General features: G+C 31.8%; 1 protein-coding gene across 1 annotated transcript in view; it reads right to left on the minus strand.

Annotated features, from left to right (window-relative positions):
• LOC106478713 (mannosyl-oligosaccharide 1,2-alpha-mannosidase IA-like) overlaps positions 1-22,464 on the minus strand; it is a 35,090-nt gene that overhangs the window by 10,306 nt on the left and 2,320 nt on the right. The window contains exons 2-6 of the mRNA XM_013939274.2: positions 17,567-17,797; positions 8,391-8,471; positions 3,970-4,064; positions 2,420-2,637; positions 967-1,082 (exon numbers count right to left, since the gene is read on the minus strand). Of these exons, the coding sequence (XP_013794728.2) occupies positions 967-1,082; positions 2,420-2,637; positions 3,970-4,064; positions 8,391-8,471; positions 17,567-17,797 (741 nt within the window). The remainder of the gene's footprint in view (positions 1-966; positions 1,083-2,419; positions 2,638-3,969; positions 4,065-8,390; positions 8,472-17,566; positions 17,798-22,464) is intronic.

A 22,464-nucleotide genomic window follows, 5' to 3' on the forward strand; every position in this document is an offset into this window, starting at 1 on the left:
GCAAGGCTTAAGCATTCAAAGTGCAGCAAGCAAGTACAAACTCCTTTACAGTCGTAAGTAGTAGAGATCATTGTTTTCTATATTTCTTTACTTACTGTTCTATGTTTGAAGAAAAATAACTGAACTTTAATAATGTATTTGTAAATAGTAATAATAATAATGTATACACATATATATAAAATGTATTATAAACAAAATGTGACTGTATTTTACAAAATACTATAATGTTAGTTGGACACAGCTGGAAGGTCAATCAAATAAAAAATATAATATTCCAAAATTTAAGCTATTTAGAATAAACATTTGTGGTTTCATGTTGGAATTTGGAGTCATTCTAAAATGAAAAAATAGTAATTGAGATCTATTTCCTAATTTTTATGGTGGTTACAAGGTCAGTTACTTCTACCAAACCCGTACAGATACGAGATAATAACAGATTATATTTTATCTCTATCTTATGGTTTTTTTTTTAAAATGTTTGATATTTATCTTGATTTTATTAGGAGGTTACAGATATTTCGCAAATGAAATTTGACAATTTTCTGATGCATAGAGGTATTTTTAATCTTAAAGTCAAAATTACTTTGCATGTGGAATTATCAACATATGAACAGAAAAAATACACGAGCAAATCTTTAATTTAAAAAAAATCTTAAAACTTAAATTAAAAATCTGATAATTTGTGTACGAAAGCCTTGTTATGTTTAATGATAATCTGCCAAATTTAGTATGAAAACTATAACAAGCACAAAATGGTTATAAGGTCCATTCGTGGGACTGAGCCCATAGTGAGAGGGTTAATTAGCTTTATCATTTCTTCTTTTTCCCACAAATATGTTAAGGGCAAAACTGCAGAATTTCACTTTACTTCAGGAAGTGAGGTTAGTTCTATAGCTTCAGAAATACAGAAAAACGTAGTGTTTTCTGGACTCCACATTACCAAATATATTGCACTATTCTACATACCTGCATTGCTTCATCATACATCTGCCTGGCTTGCTGGTCTTTCCCCCCAGACTGAATCCAAGCCTTCAACAGATATTCGTAAAAGCTGTCACCAAGAGCACCCAAAGAAATATGACCTATTATCAAGAAAATGAACTTTTGTTTGTTTAAAAATCTTTCCAATAAAGTTACACAAGAGACTAGAGGGAAGGCAATTAGCCAACAGTATCCATTTTCAACTCTTTGGCTACTCTTATCTGACTAAATTGTGAGATTTTACCAAAATGACGAACACGTTTTTACACCAATGGAAAATGAACTATGAACCCTTGAATACACAGTCCATGCATGCTTACTGCTAGGTCATAAAATGTACAGGGAAAGTGGGCACGAAAATACTTACTACCTGCTACAATAATGTAAAATTCCTACATTAAACTTCTGCTTGTTTGATCTACGAATATTTAATACAACAAAAGAAAATGTGGAGATGTTTCCATACGGATTCAATAAAGTGAATTTCATTCATATGTTGATCACATTTTCTCTGTCTTACAAACCATTTATATATTATTCAATTTCAGATACAAAGAAAAAGTAGCTGTTTATCTCGCAGCTGAAAAAAATCAGAGAAATTTTCTTTGATCTATGATGAAACCATTTACCAAAAAAAAATGATGTTTTACAAATAAAATTCCCTTTTCTTGATATCTGGAGCATATCAAATAACCATCTTCTGAAATTTCATTACAATCACTTGAACACTTTTAATACAGAAAAACATGACTTATGAGTGAACAGAGGATAGGTGTTATATGGAATCTCTGAATTACAATGACCATTAAGTTATTTGACATGCTACACAAAAAAATTATGCTCAGAAAACTAAGCCACAAGATTGCCAATAAAATGCAACTTTTAAATAAAATAAGTTATGAAACCTTAGCTTAAAACTATGGGACATAAGAAAATTAATTAGTGTATGATTCTATTCAAAAAAATAAAACTGTAGAGAGATGAACACTGAAAGATCTGTAAAGATTAAGAATAATAGCTGGTTTCTATAAGCTAAAGGAATGCCATACTTAACAAAAGAAGATTCAACAAATGAAAAAGTATTAATAGATAAATAGTGAGAAAATGTAATAATGGGCCAAAAGGAATAAGTTTATAAAGATAATGTTTCTTTAGTATAAATGTTACGTGAATACATTCTCTTAACTTATGTTGTTATTATTTTGTAAAAAAAAACAGAGAGAGAGCAGTGATGAAACTGAATATGTCTGCTGGCAGCTAAATATTCTGTGAAGCAACATCTGAAGAATTAATAACAGATATGACATTTCCTCAATCTGTTGTTAAACAGCAGATTTACTACTAATAACTGTTTCTTGTGGATGAAGACAAGAGCCAGGACACTACTTTCTGTTGAAAACAAACTGATTTTTGACAAGTAGCAAAGTGACACACTTACGCTGACCCCATTTGCCACTTTTGGGATTCAAATAATTTGGGTAAAGGCCTTGAGCATTTTCCATTTTAGCTAGGACTTCTCTGATCTTTGTAACTTTTTCTTTGTATACAGGATTGCCAGTGACTTCACTTAAGTAGATAAATTCAAGATGAAGACTTCCAAATTCAGCTAGTATAGAACTGGAACTAGATGCCCATACATAATTCTTGCTAGTACCTCTGTAAAAAATTTAAAATGTCCACGACATACATGATTGATATATGATTGTTGTAAATAATATATAGTTACTCTGATAAACTCAATTAGCTTTCAAAAATCAATGAACATCTTCCTGTCTCAAAAGGTTTTTGTTGTAACTAATTTTTTAGTTTAAATTTTATTTTAAAATCTGCTAACTGAATTTAATTGTTTTATACAAGTTAACCCCCCACAATTACCGATGGGATCCACCTAGATCACGATTTTAAATATTTTTCTAAGCAACATATACATTAAATAGTTTTGTTGGCACACAATTCCAACAACACAAGTCATTCAAAAATGTAACTAAAAATACCATAAATATTATAATTAATTTTACTACTTACAACTGGGGATTCCTATGTATTTAACATATAAAATTAGTTATCTTACATAGTTGCCTTGGTCAATTCTTTACACTGAATAACAAACTGTGGATTCAAACTTTAATTCAGGAAAACAGAGCACATACATAACACACAAAAAAGTTAATATAATAACAGGAAGTTTCCCTGACCAATACTGAAAACTCAGTGCAAGCTCATGTCTAAACAATTATCATTATCATCCTCACATTTTTCATCTTGATTTTCTAAAAACAATCTGGGCCAGTCCACATCAATCACTTCACGAAGATTTCTGACCTGACCTCTTCCAATCATAGTGGTAATTGATAGGCATGTTGTTACCACAGAGATACAAGATTGAACCAAGTTTCATGTCTCTACGGTCAAACAGTTTTTATGTAAAAGGTCACCAGATATTTGACCCTCAATGACCTCCATGTGATATAAAAGTATAACTTATTTTATATGTAGAAATTTGACATTTGACCTTGAATTATTAACCTTTGGCCTCACTTAGACTGTTACCAGAAATAACTGGTGGGCTAGGTTATTGAGATGGCACTGACTATAGTATGTTCAATTGGTATTACACCTGCCCTAAAATGGGGTCAGGTCACAGGATATTCTGACTTCTTAAGGTAATTGGGTTACTTTGCCAAATTATCACTAAGAAACGTCACACAATGATAAAATCTATTTCTTTACAAACATATTTTGGCTCAACAGTACTACTTTTAGGTCATAATGGTTGGTCAATTGATCCACTAGGATATAAGATGAAAAAAAAAAGAGGCTTAATTTGTGATTACCTCAAATAGATGAATAATTACATAGTTACAGCATAGTTGCACATTTAACTGTTTTTGGAAATTCACTAGCAGTAAGTAAAGAAGTCATATTTACAAAATAAGACTGACTGTAGGAAGACAAACTGTAATCATGAGGTTTATACTCATAACTTACGTTTTTAAGTTAATGATAGCATAAGGAATTCCTGTGGGAGTATTAAAAGCAGGAAGAAGTTTTTGAGCAATTTCATCTGCTTTCTCTTTGAACATCTAAGAAAATAAAAAATAAATGTAATTTATAAAACATAATCATTCTTTAAATAACAATACTGCAATAAGCAAATTCCAAAAATGTCAAGAAATGTCATTTAAATTCAAAGTTGTAAAACTTGGTAAAAAACACATCAAAAATCTTTGAAATTCTAGGAGTCTTTGTCTTTGAGTTTGTTTTTATAGAATATTAGGGGACACGAAACAAGTTAAGGTACTTTAACAATGTTCTGAAGGTATCAAATCTAATATCATGATGTCACCATCAATGTACTTATATTTATACAAACACAAGTAGAAACTAATCATGATACAAGATTTAGTTTAGAATAATTTCTCAATGGAATGATCAGTTATAAGCTCTCAAACAATACAGTTCAACAAAATATGGAATCTTTAAAGTTAAAATGTGTTCACGATACTTTACCAAAAGATGTTGTTCGTGAATACAATGAAGCATTTATACTGAAGTGTAACAGTAAAGCTGTTCCACATTTTGGCCATTCATCATAAAACTTAAGTTTAGAATGTATAATAATTTATATTGGAAAAGATGACCAAATGCCAAAATGGCTTTAAAAGAGTGGAGTTAAGTTTTACAATTTCACCAAACATTTTTTATAAAGTGAAGTAATGGGCTCATAAACCCAGTTTTAAATTTAACCACTTTGTATACATGTTTTAGCATGGTTAAAACCATTCCTTTGCTCACAGTTACCTGGATGATATATGATATGTCTATAATATTCTGATATCATCAATTTGCTTATAAGAAATTCAATCCAAAATATCAAGGAAAAAAAAGAAACTAAAAATTATTGACATTTTACATCTCTTAAAATAATTATTGAATAATTAGTATTATATACCCTGGCTACGAAAAGGCATAGCCACTGATATTAAATAATATCAGTAGCATCCTTGGGAATTACTTTCACTTGAAACAAGCATCAGGAGAGAAGTCATGAAATTTTAAGCAAATGTGTACTACAAATGCTCATTCTGTACTGCAAAAATTTCAGCCCAATAAATGATCACAGAACATTTGTTAGTAAAATATATGGGGACTGTGGACACTAGTGGAAGTTCTATATTGAAGTGGTAAGGTTAAATAACTCAGCTTCAAGGGGTAGAGTATGGATCACTTCATTCAGAACTGTTTAGAGGTGAATCAAGTGCTGTTAAGCATCTTTCTGGAACATCTCATACAAATTCCATCAAAGTCAGCACTGATAAGCATGCTAAGTAGTTGAACACATTGGAGTATGTGTTACCATTCACCAGAAGAAAGTTCTAACCAAAAATGGCAACACTAATGGCTTTAAAATTGTATACCTACATTGTACAGCATTTATAGTATCATGTCACTGCACATAAAGGTGAGTGTGCTGTATTATCAGTATTTCCACACAGCTATATGGATATCTTTACTCTGGGAAACTGTGGTTGTATATGAATTGGGATACTCTTCAAATTTGTATGTGTCATATTTGGTTGTAACATAAAGCATAAGTCATTTACAAGTAAGACATACACCTACATATTGACTGACAAGTCCATATTTTGACACTACTGACAACAGACTGTTTCGTGGAACAAGTTAGTCTGGCATAAAGATCAACCTTTATGAAGCCTGTTTCAGACTATTTGCATGCTCATTTCCCACCCAGTTGCTACTCTGACCTGTTGATTCAGTTGGGAAGCTAAGGCCCACCCATTTCTTAAAATCCATGTTGTCAAACAGCAGTCATCTTGTATGGTTGTCAACAATGGTCTAATCTGGCCAAGACTCTGACCAACTGTATTGTTGGTCTAAAAATGAGTCCACCTCCTGTCACTTAAGCTTTGTAAAACTTATAACCAATTTGTAAAAAACATTGTCATCATTTAAGCAGCTTATAACCAGCCAATTGCCCTCGACATAATGGATACGTTCAAATGTCTTTGTTGCAGTCCTGCTGTATTTCATTATCAATGTGGATCTATTTACATACACACTGCTGTTGTTGTTCAAACTAATAATACACTGCTGTTCACTTTTATATACATCTGAAAGTACATGGCAATCTCATGATCAGCTAGCTAACACATTTTGTAAAAAAAAATTAACACGAGTTGCCATTAACATTATTTTGTAAAATTTGCTGTGCCTTATCATAGCTAGAATATATTAAAATCTGATTTTTCTTATTCTTTAATTATTTTAAGCAATTTAATTAATTATTGTTTAACATTTATTTCACCAGTACTTTATGATACTGTTTTCATTTTTATTCAAAATTTTCTTACACACAGTGTACATAGTTTTAACATAGAACACTGGTCAAGGAAGTAGATAAGCTTCTTTTATCCTAATTATCTATTGTACTGGGTCATTCATATAGGCTATTATATGTGCCTTCTCATACGAGATTTCTGTAAATTAAAACATACAATTTGAAAGCAGACAGTGATATTTTCCAATTATAGATCAGATGATACTTTATCTCAACTTAATTTTGTATGTAAACACTACAAACTATGGGGAATGTCCTAATGGGGTCAGAATTGAACTTAACACTATTTCTATTTTGGAAAGCCTGTTGGTTAGTTACTCCAAGCCTGTTGAGTCAATCGCAAACAATCTTGGCAGGTCGATACTTTAGACAATGTTGAATATTTTAAAGGGATTCAAGGTCAAAGTATGAAAGTTGCTGGATTGTTTCTCAAACAACCATGTTATTCTCATGGTCAATGAGATGTAGGGTGTTCAAGGGTGTGATCATCTCAAAATCTATATTTGTTGGTAGATGGAAAGCAAACTCCAAATGTTGTTTATGAAGAAGCTTTGTTATAATTTTAAAATTTGGAGATAAAGTTTTTGTTCAAGTTATTATTTTGAAGTATATGAATGCTGTTAAACTTACATTGCATTAATTAAGTTTAAACATTTCCCATCAGTTGACATGTATTTCAGCTTGTTTTTTTTTATATGAATGACAGTGTCATATATTACACACTCAGAGAAAAATAACATTATTTTCCTGTGTATACAATGTTGTTTTCTCAGCGTGAGATGGCTCAACAAAACCTTGTTTTTTCACAGAAATTACTGGAGATTCCAAAAAAGGCACTTTCATTCTTCTAAACTCAGTCAGGGAATTCAGATCTACTCCACAATACATTTTCTATCAAACCTCCTGTTATTCTGCAAAGCCTACTCAAGTACTTTTAATGGAAATCAGTGCACTGGAGAATGCCCATAATAACAAATACTTGCTAATATTACTAAGGCAAACTTTAATTTATAAAAGCAGAAACCGAAAAGAAAATTGTGAAAAAATTAAACACACTACACAGGGATCCACATTCAAAGAGGATATACAATTTGGGACAATACATCACTTTTCATTATCTTTGATAAAGTTTGATTTGGAAAATATATCTTGAAATGTCAATGACTTGTTTATTAAGGGAAGGCATGTATTCAACAGCACCTACTGCCAATTCTTGGGCTATTCTTGTCAAATAGAATAATGCGATTTGACCATCAACTCTTATAATATACCAATAGCCTCAAAGTGAAGAATGCAATTTCTATTTTTGGAGGTAATGGGCCATGAACCACAGAACCTCAAATCCACAGTTCAGCACTAACCACTGGGCCATGAACCACAGAACCTCAAATCTAGAGTTCAGCACTAACCACTGGGCCATGAATCATGGAACCTCAGATCTACAGTTCATCACTAACCACTGGGCCATGAACCACAGAACCTCAAATCCAGAGTTCATCACTAACCACTGGGCCATGAATCATGGAACCTCAGATCCACAGTTCAGCACTAACCAATGGGCCAGGAACCACAGAACCTCAGATCCACAGTTCATCACTAACTACTGGGCCATGAATCATGGAACCTCAGATCCACAGTTCAGCACTAACCACTGGGCCATGAACCACAGAACCTCAGATCCACAGTTCATCACTAACTACTGGGCCATGAATCATGGAACCTCAGATCTACAGTTCAGCACTAACCACTGGGCCATGAACCACAGAACCTCAAATCCAGAGTTCAGCACTAACCCCTGGGCCATGAATCATGGAACCTTAGATCCACAGTTCATCACTAACCATGCTCAGTCCATGTTGTCAGTTAATTGCTGAAAATACAATATAATTGTCATCTTCATTTGTTCCATTAATGATGATTGATTAAAATGAAAATCAGCTGATGTGATATTAATAAATTTTACAATAGTCTTTTTACAGGTAAAAATGGTTCGCTAATTTCACCATAACACCATAAGCAACAACAAAAAAACATTAATAAAATTACTTACCACATCTCCAGATAGCGCATAGCATGACAAAAGCCCTCCGATGAATCTGATATTTGTTTCAAACACCGATATCTCTGAATGCTACAACATAGGAAAAAATTAAATGAACAAAAGCTTTGTTAATGAAAGAAATCTTCATCCATGTTTAACTGTGCTCAAATATACAATAACCAAATACGAGTAGCTTGCTTTTATCAGAATTTAATATTGATAAGCACAGGAAGTTACAGCATTAATCATAATGTTGTAATAGGACAACCTTTTACATCTCACACAAAATAAAGTTACACTAATGTAGCAACTTCTTTATACTTGAGATTCTACTGAGTTAATAGTGAGATACTTGAATCAAAAAAAAAAATTCACATCTTTACTAACTTTTAACATTCAACTCAAAGAAACGATTTGAAACACACTGTTTACTGCAAGATCATCTTGCTTTCTACTGTACAAGTCAGCTTGATCAAAATTTAAATCAGTAATACTCTGAAATACCACTCATACCCTATACAAAACATGAAAGTCTTTAATATGATTTATCTACAGATTCATCTCAATAGATGACTTAAACATTTCTTAAAGGATAATGCAACTTTTCTCCCTCATAACTTTTCTGATACTGTCTTTACAGTATTACACTGTAATATCTTATTGTTAAAAAAAGTTTCAAATGTTCATCGTTAAGTAGCTTCTACAGATAATGTTTCATAAAAACAAAGATTCACATATTTTATTACTTTAAATGTATTACATATATGCAGTACCAGAATAGTTTGTGACAACCTATTTCAGTCAAATAACAATGGACCCTGCTTCATCTCATCTCTAATTAGAGCTGAGCAAATTGACTGATTACTTACGAGCAGAGGTTTCATCGATGAGTGTCTCATAAACTAATAGATTAATGCCACAAAAATAATCAACTAATCGAGATTAGAATTTCCAGTTATGATTGTTTTCAATTACTTCAACAATCAATCAAAACTACGATTACATCAATTCTCACAAAATAACCAATTATTCAAAATTAGCTGTTCCAATTATTACTGTTTTTGATTATTTCAACAATCAGTTAATTGAAATTATGAGTAACTCGAAGAGTGAAAATCCTGTACTTGCTTGTGGGACTTCTCAATAAGCAAATAATACCACCTGCAAGTACCTATTCCAGTCATGTGGTCTCTCTTGGTATATCTTCTTTAGCATACTCTTTAAAACTCTATTGACTCTCTTGCAACGTCCATTACATTTAGGATTGTATGGGGTGGTAAAGAGTTGCCAAGAACAGACGAGTCTGTTCACTTTCTGCAACAGTTCTGAAGTAAACTGGGTCCCTCTATCACTCAGGATTTCTCTCCGAGAGCCTACTTTGCAAAATATCTCCAGGAGGGCTTCTGCTACTCTCTCTATCTCTATCTTCACCAGTGCTATTGCTTCCTGGTAATGTGTTGCATAGTCGACTACTGTCAGAACATACTGGTTGCCCTTATCGGACATAGGCACTAGTGGCCCGATCAAGTCCACAGCTACTCTGCTGAATGGCTCTTTTATGAGAGGCATCTCCCCAATGGCACTTTGGCTACCTTCCCTCTAGGTATTGTCCTTTGGCAGATGTCACATGACTTGCAGAATCTATTCACATCTCCGATGACTCTCAGCCAATGGAAGTTACTGGTGATTCTGTTTGTCATTTTCTTTGTTCCTAGGTGTCCTCCCACAATTGATTCATGAGCCAACTTCACCACTTGAGTTATCCATCTTTGGAACTCAGGATCACTTCGCACAAGGATGACTCCGATGACTCTCAGCCAATGGAAGTTACTGGTGATTCTGTTTGTCATTTTCTTTGTTCCTAGGTGTCCTCCCACAATTGATTCATGAGCCAACTTCACCACTTGAGTTATCCATCTTTGGAACTCAGGATCACTTCGCACAAGGAGACCAAACACTGGTTGGGTCCAGATCGAAAAGTAGGTGCAGGAGGGGGACGAAGGAAGAATCAAGAAATTGATGTTCAGGCATCATTGGACACTGACACTGATGCATACTAGATTTCTTTTCATGATTTATTTTGATTAGGAAAGGACACTAAATTAAGTTTAACTCATCACCACATAAGCCATTTCAGAGCTATTTGCACATTTTCCATATGTTGTTAATTTGAGGATTTTGCGTATTACAAATTCAAATTCATGAACGACTAAATAAGAGCTGTTTCAGGATATAAAAGAACTGATTGCTATAAAGTGAGTGGTAATGTAAATTGTATAATTTTCTCTCTCCATCAAAAGTGCTTGACATTTTATTGATAAATGCATCACCTAAATGGTAATGGGTTATATGTGAACAAGAATAGATTACACTAACAGTGATGCAAAGATTTTTTTTCATTATTTATGTTGATTAGAAAAGAACACTACTTTAGATGCGAACAAAAAGTTCCTGTTATACCATGCTTTAGAGAGAAATGAAAGAACATATATGAAACAAAAATCATTTCATTGGTCTGAATAAAATGAAATGGTTTGACTTTTTTTTTTCATGTGATATGAACTGGCAACAAAATAAATTTTGAAATGTTGATATCTTTAGTCCTTTTAATTTATGCAACATTCACTGTTGAATTCAGGGATTTTTCTGATAACCTGCACTACAGAATACATTTTACAATGAGTTATAGGATTGGCCCCTAAAATTGCATGTTTTGGCAGTCCAGCTGGCTCTCTAAAAAAAGTTAAGTGTGAGCCCTGCGATACTAAATTGTATGTTATAACAAGTACAAAAAAAAGCATACATGGTATTGTTGCAACAAGTGACTGATAAGTAAATAAATTTTCTAATTGTTTCTAAATTTTAAATAACACAGTTGCATTGCAAGTGTGGTACATTTTCATGTACACAGTTTAGGGTTTAAAAAGCAACCAATTCTAAATTATTATGCCTGAAGTCTGAAAATAGGCCTTGGTCAAAATTTTATGTTGTTATATCAAGTGATTTGATAACTTATTAATGAAAACAGCTATAAAGAAAGTTTCAATATGACTGAACACAGCAAAAATATGACTATCATGTAATAGTAGAATAAATATATAGGTTTAAGAGTGTTTTTACAGTTTCTGTACACAATCCTTTCAATTCTATTCATGCGTGAATTGTGAAAGTATTTGTGTGTTACATCAGTGGTGTAGATTTGGTTTCCAAAGTAGGGCAACAGTTTCTGTAGGTGAGGTATGTGTAAAGGTATTTAACAAAAATGTTTTGATATAATGTGAAGGGAACAAAGTGGTGTGTTGCAGTGCCCAGACACCACTCAACCACCAGGATCCTCTCCTCCCCTTCACGGGTCGCCAAGCACGGCAAACACGTGGGTGGATGTTTAGATCCCAGAGAAAGTAACTGAAAATACAGAACATTCCCTGGGAGGTCCCCTCACCACGTACAGGAATCCACGTCGAGGGGTTATAATGTGAAGGGAACATTTTCCCATTCTCAAAAAGTGGGAGACATTACTCCATCTTTCAAAAAAGTGTGGGGGACTTCTCCACTGTGAAAGTTACTTCTATGTGTTAAATTATATCTGAAATATACAGTTTAGAGTTGAGTTGAAAAGGTAATTTGAACACTATACTAGAAATTTAACAGAATAATAAATGTAGGTTTTTATCATCATCAGGTACAAGCAGTTTACCTAGACACAGAAATATGTAACTATACACACACACACAATAAGTCATATGACTAGATTGCTCAAGACTTAATAGAAGTGTGTTGGTGTTTGGTTCACTGTTTAAAATTATGGTGTTTTCTCCTTTTAGTGGATGTACTGTGGTGTTATTGGATTGCAGTGTTTCTAAACATGAGGTTTTTCTCTTTATTATGTTCACCAAATAAAATAAAATCATCATCAAATCAGTAAGTTTACTATTTAATGAGTATGGTAGGCAACTAAAAGAAATATTCTGATGACTCAAACTTTATTGAACCCTATTTTTATGTTTATCCTATTGAAACATTGCACAAATAAACTGGCAACTTAATTATTTCTAATTTCAATGATTATCTATCTATATATATATTTCTTTGATGTTTGTAATGCTCATTTTGTTGGTAATGTTCAGATTGGTTCAGTGGTTAGTCTCAAGCATAAGTCTTGCATTCAAATCCCAGTAGCGAAAATGTTAATTTTTTTTAATTATTAACTCATCATGTTTAGAGCAAGATCTTACAATATCAGGAAAACCAGAAAACATGATGGTTTCAATTAGGAATTTGGGTTGTTAACATTTGATTACAAAGACTGGGTGTCACTATGGTTATAGTGCTTGACTATCATGTAGAAGCAGTGTGTTCAAATCCCAGTTGAGTTGGGATTTTATGATATTTTTTTATATATTTTAAATATTTATATCATATTTACAGCATGATCTTTGAATATTCGGAAAAATATGAATACCATTATAAATTGAATCAGGTGTCGTATCATATTACATATAAAAAACAGTGACTGTTTGGGTCAAATATAACTTAATTATCTTTTCAACCCAATAGATGGTGCTACAATACATTATCACTGATGTTTATCAACTTAGGTAAGAGATTCTTAAAAATTTAGTCAAAAAACTTTATAAGCATTTTTTATGAAAAATTATATATTCGATCATTTGCCCTTCACCCTCACAATTAATAAATTGTAGGGTCAAACATTTGACCATATAGGAATATTTCTTTGAAAACCAGTTTGTTCACTTGGTTCAATCTGTAAGGCTTTATCAAAAAAGCAGATCTGAACATAAAAATATATACACAAGTCAAAATTCTAACCAAGGAACACTTACACAAAAAATGTTTGAGAAATCCTGGAAAAGCATAATAAACATTCTTTATACATATTTGTTACTATAATATAATTTCTAGAACAAGTGTTCACAAAACATTTATTTAGATTTAATTTTCAGAGGAAAAATTAATCATCATTTACCATCATATGACAGGCATTCAACTAGTGTTTTAAATAAAAGCATTATTACCATTATTGATGATAGTAAATATTAGACAAAAAATATGTTTTTCACAAGATACACAAATGGAGACCTTCAGAAACAAATGATAATTCAAAGATTACTTAAAAAGAAATAGTGTATTTGATAAGAAAATTAGTAGCATGTTAGGATAATGCAGTGGTGGATCATGATGATAGGAAACATCTAGTTTTGTTTGCTTGTATAGAAGGCGGGATGTATAGGGTGCATACTAATTCAGTGCAATTGATTAACGGATCCTTCAATCAATCAATTATCAAATACCTCTCATCCCCCAGCTCTATCTCTAATTACAGCCAATCTAGACTAACAATTAAATATCCAATCTGTTGCATCTAGATCTATTAGTAAAATGTAATAAAGGGGTATATAAAAATGTGAGTACAATATTCAGGATATAACATTGGAAGTATCCACACTAAAAATATTTTGATATTAATTTTTTTAACAATCTCAGTCATCCAGACCATGTACAGTACTCCATCATCTAGAGGCATACATCTGGAATTTCCTCAACTCTCTTGCAATTTTCACAGAATATGCACTGCTGTATGAGGAATACAACAGTGTTCATATACTCAAGAAACTGAAAAGAACTGGTAGAAATACATTTTTTATTTTACAAAACTTTGAAATCCTGATAATTGTGAGGAACTGTAAGGACAACCAGCATATTTTCCATCAAAACTGCACATATTTTAGATGACAGAAGCTTCAGATTCATAGCTTACTTGCAAGTGTAAGGAATAAAATGCTCAATGTTCTGTCAATGTAGTACATGTGGATGTGAGAATGATGGGATACCATTTGCAGAGAAAGTAAGCCATATAAATTTCTATTGATACTAATAAAATTGCCAAACAGTTGAAGAGAAATACAACCATTTACAAAGCAGGTACATTCACAGAATCTTTGTAATACATGGACAGAGCAGTAACTCCGGGGAGACAGAAAACCAATAAGACCACTATATCCATATAAAAGAAAAGCCACAACAGAATACTCTTCAGAGCAAGCCTTACACATCCCTTTATTCTAATTCAACTTTTCCATATTTCTAGATCTCAGGTGGACCACTTTTATTATCAACAATTACACAATTGGGCCAGTTGACTGAGAATCATATGAATCAAACATTTGTCATTTAACAATCAATTCTGTTTTTCCACTGCTGTTTTACTTTTTTTAATTCTGTTCTTCACTATACTTTATTAATGAAAAAAAACTTCACCAAAACTGATATAGAATTAAAATGCTACTTGAGATGCTTTTCTTTAATTTTTAACCCTACTGATAACATGTTTTAATATATATCATTGAACTGTTATAACTGTTATATGTTATAACTTATATGAGATAACTGTTGTAACATTAATCAGAGATACGAGGTGAGAGCATCATAAAGCTGTAAACCGCTGTGTCATCACTTAATATATTACAGTAATTGAAGAATTCTAATATATTATTCAAGACAAGTGTACACTAAACTGAATAAAATTCTTTAAACAATTTACTTAAACAGCATAAATTATTTCCTGTTTTATTCTTATGCAAGTAGTGACACTTAGTATTACTTTCATTTGTCTTCTTACTAATATGATCTAAATCATGTTTCATGTCAAATCATGTTAACCTGCTCAACATAGTTTTTGACAGTAGCATTTAAGTGCTTACAATTCTCTGGCTTAATTTTTATCACTGTGTTTTTGTTCTGAAGTAAAATCCTTTACATATTCTATGCTTTACTTTTTTTTTTAATTGTTTCAAGTAATATTATCTTGAATAAATTTTATACATTTGTAAACGTGATTGTCTTTTTCTAAAATATAACACATTTCATCAATAATTACTACTGTAAAAGCACTTTTTTAAAATAAAAATGGAAAAAGTTAATCATTTTTATGTGATTTTTCTTTGACAAAATCGTAGCTTCACATCATACTGTACACATATATCCAGTATATACTTTAATTAACTTACAGATAACTATATGTACCTTTAAGTACTAAGTGCACTGTATAGCATTATTAAATTGTAAATTTTGAAAACAAGTAAAAAAAAAAGAGAGAGAGAGAGAGAGATTAACTGACTTAAAATAAATAATAATAAGCCTTCTAACTCCACTGAAAATTTAGTTTTATCATTCTGTGTTTCACTTCATAACTTCATCATGAGTGTACAAAAGTTTAGAGGTTATTTTAATCTGGGCATTACATCCACAGAAGAAATAAACAAGGAACTTGATGAGTCTTCTAGATGTTTTATATTTTTGAACATAATTCATATTTATACTTTGAATAATCTGCAATTAATAGGAGGGAACCAAAAATAAAAGATTTCTGGAGTTAAAATGTTATTGTTTTTTCAATTATATTTTCCATACTCCAGTCAGGTGCATCAATTAAATGATGGAAGAAATGAACTGTGAAAAGATAATTTAACAATCTCAAAATTAGCCTGAAAGTGGCCTTGTATATTAGCCACTCCTCAATACAAACACATATTAAACCTTCTTTGATAAACAGTTTAGACAGTGTATTTGTATTGAGTTGACTGTGAAATGGGTGGCAACTGTATATTAGAGAAACACTTGTTGAAAAATATTTCTATAATTGTTTCTCTAATAGACAGTTGCTGCCCATTTCAGAGTCAATTTAAGATTTAACCTTCAGTCAGAAGCCACAGCTGCTTTTAAATTTTCAACATAAAATCGACCTTTCAGATAAGCCATGTTCATTGCAAAACTAATAAAAAATGTATGTTGACATCCTTTGATTTAGTATTTTTTTTCTTTTCGAAATTTTAAAATTCCTTAAATGTTAAAAATATTAAAATAATTATAATGACAAAAGACATGCCAAGGCCAGATTTTACATTCATATTTTAAATCAATGTTATGAAAACATTATTTTCTATTAAATGAACATTACTAAGTAAATAAATGTCATACAAAATAACGTAAATCTATACTTTGCCCAAACTGCTATTCAAAATAATGTTGTACATTAAGTAGTTTCTTAAAAATTCCATAGATATTCTCAACCAGATGTATGCACCCTTCTTTTGAAAGAGAGAAATGGAGTGTTTAAAAGAAAAAGTCATTTCCTGTTTGCTTGAGTACCAAATGAACCAGACTTGTGTAAAAAAAACATCAGGACAGGAGGTCAAGTGATAATCTCATAAATGATGAAATGAGGATGAAGTTCATCATAAATATGTGCAAAGAATCTAAAGGAGGCAACTGTAACTATAGGGTAGACACCCCACTTGAGAAAGATGTTAGCTACTCTCATATCAAATTTTCAACGTGTTTTCATGATGCAATTATTACAAGCTTTATAAGAGAAGTCTTTTTTTTGTTAATGCAGTGATGACAGCTTTTACAGGAAATATTAACATAATGTGCTGTACTTCAGTAAATTAACATCCTAGCAAACTTGAATCATTCTAAAACCAATGAATGCAAATTGTATAACTTTTTTTTTTCTGTTTCCTTCTTAGCATTCAACATAATTTAATTGTGAATTCTTTGTCTTTAAATACATTATAATAGGAACTATAAAATACTTTTTTTTAGCAAACATGCTACAATTATTCAACCTTTCTTTTAACATCTGTCATTTTGTTTTTCCAAAATAGTGACAACAAAATATATTTATTTCTAGTTTATAATTAGAAAAGTCAAATTAATTGACAAGTTTATATGGAAAACTGGTTACAAATCCAAATAATCTTAATATGTAAATATGATAATTCCTAAGAAAACTATGGAGGAATATCACTAATTCTCATACATGTAGCTTTTACATAGGCATTTCTTTGCACTTTTCTTCAATAACAACAAAAAACATGTTAAATAATGGAGGTATATCATTTGATCATCAGAAAATAGCATAACACGAAGCTACACATTAATAACACAAGTTCTTGAATTTGAAAACATGCCACAATTTCTACCACAACTTATTTTCTACAATGTAAAAGCAAGCAGAAGTTTTAACATTGAAAACAATTCTAGAAATTAGCTTATTTACAGTATAGAAGTAAAAAAGACTTGCTATTTATTGTTAACTAATTCTACTTTATTATTTGCAACAATTAATTAATATTATACAATTCCTTATGATTTTTCAGTACCTGTCCACTAATTCCCTGATCAAAATTCAGATGTTCAGCCACCCAATCTCTTCCCTTCTGGTACTCCTCCTTCAATCCCATTAAGAATAAGGTATCCAAGCCATCTACTATTGTTGCTCCCATAGCAGTTTTTCCAAATATTCCAGCAGAATGACCTCTTTTGCTAATTGGTTTTAGCTCATTTTGGCCCCATGCATATTGAACGTAATTATCCCATGCATGCTTCATCATCTGGAAAATTTTAAAATGACAGTTTTTATTTGACATTGAACACTGAGAATAATCCTAAAATTCTAAAGATTTGTGAAAGTATATTTTTACTTCTCAATCAGAGTTAATACATTTTTGTAAAGAAACAAGACTTACAGCACCATAAGTTACACCAGAACAAAGCCCTAGAGCTGCAGGTAGCTACTAAAACTTACGCGTTGAACTGGTTCAATTTTCTATAAATAAAATTGCACTTTTGTGTAGTAGTAGAAAGTCATACATGAATATTATCGCTGTCCTTCCTGAAGAAACTGGGTTAAGATAATTTTGTATTCAACTTGGCAATTCTAAAGATATATTTTCAAAGTAATTACAGTATTAGAATTATATGGATTAATTATTGTTATATGTTTTCAATAGACATTGTTTTACTGGGTCAGCCGAGTACATTTAGTTTTGAAATCACAGCTCTTTGAATTTCTTTTAACTCTAAGTGGCATACATGTAACAAAAGCAAACATAAGCAGTTGAATTTAAAGCAGCAAGGCTTGCAACAGTACTATAAAGTACAAATAGCAAATAACAGAATACATGTAACAGATTGGAGTCAGAAAACTTTCCACTTTTCACAGGAATGTCGAGAGCCAGCACAGGACCCGAGACAAACATCCTTGCAGGGCCCCCCTTTCTCTCTCTCTTTAACATTTTCAAGAATTTATTAAAAAGATCCTAAATTAGGACAGCAACGAGCTAATAAACCAGACAAAATCAGAGCAGCAGCCATTTTTACCTCACAGTAAAAGCGTAAAAACATTAATAAAGTAACAACAAATATCTATTTAATCTATAAAGTAACAAATACATATTAATTATTACTCAAATTATTATTTCAGTCATTCTTAATGTATCAAGCGTCTATATGCAAAGAAAAGCCCAAAACTATGGTTTTTATCATTAAATGAAGATGTAGCCTAAAGATGCTTTGCGGGCTTTACGGCATAATCATGGGTGAAGAGATAAAGCCAAGAAGGATAATCACACCGATACAAATGTAAGGATGGAGAAGGTATCCCCCAAAAATCCTTCAGATTGGTGGAGTGACTCAGAAAAAAAGATGCATGGTGTAAAAGTACCGCAGGAGATTTGTAAGGATAAGACGAAGATGGGAAAACTGGGCCTGAGATAAATGGACAGGATTATCAGAGTCAGCCCCTTATATTGGCAGTAGTGATTCTAACTGCTGAGAAACAAGAAAGGGGTAATCTGCCTGATGGTAAGTTAAGGCAAACTGATTCATGCCCATGGAGGGTAACTGAGGAAAAAAAAATGCTCAGCATGAACCCCTACATCAGAAGAAGGAAGGAAAACAATATATTGGAAGTAAAGGGTTTCATGTAATAAGGAAGAAACAGGATTATAAGAAATCAGGGAAACAAATAAAATGAAACAAACCTGAGAAATCATGTCTAAAAAGGCTGAATTAGGCCTAACAGAGTCAGTGAGAGAGAAGCATGAAAGCATAGCATAATTGGGTGGAGGAAAAAGGCTGTCAAAATACTCATCATAGGTTTGGTAGGTTCAGGAGGAAGTTGAGCACTATTAGAAGCAGAAGGTCGACAAATAATAGTGACAAATTATAATGGCAATACTTTGATTATTTGGATAGCTGGAATAATCAAAAATAGTAATAGCCTGAAACACTAATTTTGATTAGATTATTTCCATAACCTTAATCAACTTAATGGTAGTTTCTATTAATCTATTTATCTTACGAAATCAATGAAAGTAATGCTAATAGGTAATTGATTATATCAAATAATCAAGTTAATCATGCCACTCTAGTCACAGGCAATAAAAAACATGTTTTAAAAGTTATTTATTGCACATCATGTTTAAGCAAACCACACCTTGAAATAAACTGGTAAATTGGTTTTTAGTTCTTGCAATAAGTATGATTATGGAAACATCATTGAAAAAAAGGCAGTAATTTAGAGTTGAGAATTTAAAAGTAAATTATTTTGTTAATAAATACCATACTTGTTTGTATAGAGCATTTTATATTAAATTTAAATATTTGTTCTATAATACAATGAGGCTGCAAGTAACAACTATACAATCTAGAGTGGCTTCAGTAATACACGCTGCAAGAAGTAACATCATTAGTTTATTTAAGCATTTAATATAAAATGCTCTACACTGACTGTAAAAAAATGTCTGATGAATAGATATAACATATTCATGTTCAAATACGCCAATACATATTTTTTAATCAAAAGAGAGAGAGAGGAAAAAATCAAACATTTAATAATCTAAATCTAAGTAGGATGGCCTTCTTGAATAGACTTAAGCTGACTTGGTGACGTATTGCTAGCTGTGCATGGAAACGATTAGCTAAATAAAAGGTAGCTAGTTGCTAGTGGGTAAAAGCAATTACTACTTTTTACAGACCTAAGGCAACTCTAGCAGAATTGAGATGCTCTACACAAACTAATGATGTTACTTCTTGCAGCGTGTATTACTGAAGCCACTTTAGATTGTATAGTTGTTACTTGCAGCCTCAATGTATTATAGAACAAATCCATTTTTTGGAGACTTTTGGTACAGAAAACCATCCTAAATCACTTCCAAAAATCTCTCCCCCTTACTATTTGATTCCATACAATCCCAATCAATGTGTTGAAAACTAAATTCTTCCATAATTATTGCATTAGTACTCTTATCAATAGCAACCATAATCTCATTACACAATTTCTTGCTGAACTCTTCTGTCAGGTGGCCTATAACAATTGCTAGTTAAAACCTTTCTACCTTTAAAACCCTGATTGTAACACACAAAGATTCAGACTCTTCATTACAATTTTTCTGTTTCACTACTAACAGATTGCAATTCATCCCAATGTGAACAGCACACTCTTTTAAAAATTATATCACTATTGAACAACTTATAACTTGGAATTTTCAAATAATTTCTAAATCAATATTCTCCAAATCTAACCAAATTTCAGCAATTCCCATTATACCATAGCCTTCTATTTCAACCAGAACAATGAATTATTATATTCTTAATCCATGATTAGCTTCAAGTCCAGCAGGCTTATCACTAAAACTATTATTTAACTTAAAAGTTTAGAGATGGCTTGAATGGGTAATGAAAAACAATATTAAAATGTACAACGTTTCAACATGATTTTGTCATCATCAGTTACAAGTATTTTACATATACACAGGAATATATATATATAAAGTATGGAACAAAGATGTCGTGATCAGAGATTGTTTAACAGCTCATTAAATGTATCTTGGTACCCTGGGGTGTTGGTTTAGACTAGGACTATTTTGTTCAATTAAGATAGCTTCAACTATTTTGCATTGTTGATGTCTGGTTCTTTGTTTAAACTTAGTGTTTTATACAGATGTACTGTAGTTTTTTTGAGTTGCAATGGTGGTAAACACGGAAGGATTTTTTTATTATGTTCGGTGAATCTGGTTTCCAATTTTTTCCCAGTTTCTCCGCTGTAAAATTCTGGACAGTTAATACATGTCAGTTTATAAATGATATTGGTATTATGTAGTTATATATAATAACTAAACAAAACCTGTCACAAATGAAGAAAGGTAACTTAATTACTGAAAATCTATATTTTTATGTAAGGAAAACTGACTCATGCACACCACAACTCTATGGCATTCCCAAACCACACAAAGAGGGCTGCCCAATACGACATATACTATCTACCTATCACTTGTTTAACTATAATCTTGGTAAATACATAGCCTAGGTCCTCACACCTTATATAGCATCAGCTGGTTTGTTTTTTTAAATGTCTTTAACTTCAGAAACACATTAAACCAACTAAACCCTAAAGCCTTAATGACTAGCTACGAGTTTACGTCACTTTTCAAAGAAGTTCCCATCAAGGAAGCTTGTAATATTGCACTTGACCTATACCATAATGACCTCAATCCTTTAATTCACATCCCCAGTACTCATTTTGTTTCTCTCTTAGAGTTTACAACAACAAAAACCAATTTCAACAACAAGAACTTTCAGTGCTACTATAGCATGTGGTCTACATAGATACCATCACCATTTTAAGTTTCATTTATTTGCAAATGGCACCATTTATTATAAATAATGCTTTTAAATTAATAAACTACAAAATACCATTACACAATGTTTTGGGGGCAAATATAATCATAATGAAATGTTCTAACAATCAAAACTAGCACAATTATAATCTAAGTTTAAGGTACTCTTTTGGAACACACAACTTATTAAATTATTATTATTTGCTGAACAAAAAAGTGGATAAATATAAATTATTTAGCAAGAAATTATGTTTTAGTGAATCACATTTGGAATATTGTGTTCAGTCTTGGGTTCCTTACCTTAGGAAAGACATTGAATTGTTGGAAAGGGTTCAGAGAAGGGTTACTAGAATGGTGCCTGGGATGGAGAGGTTGTCATACGAGGAGAGGCTGAAATCTTTCAAATTATTTTCTCTTGAAAAAAAAGAGTTAGGGGGGGGATTTGATTGAGGTGTTTAAGATTGTAAAGGGAATTGATAGTGTTGATGCATCATCATTGTTCATATTTAACAGTGAGAATAGTAAGCCTAAGGGACACAAATATAAATGTTGGCAAAGTAGGAGTCATCTTCAGCTAATACAGTTTCATTTTTCTAATA

The sequence above is a fragment of the Limulus polyphemus genome, unplaced genomic scaffold (assembly GCF_000517525.1).
Source record: "Limulus polyphemus unplaced genomic scaffold, Limulus_polyphemus-2.1.2 Scaffold243, whole genome shotgun sequence".
NCBI lineage: Eukaryota > Metazoa > Arthropoda > Merostomata > Xiphosura > Limulidae > Limulus > Limulus polyphemus.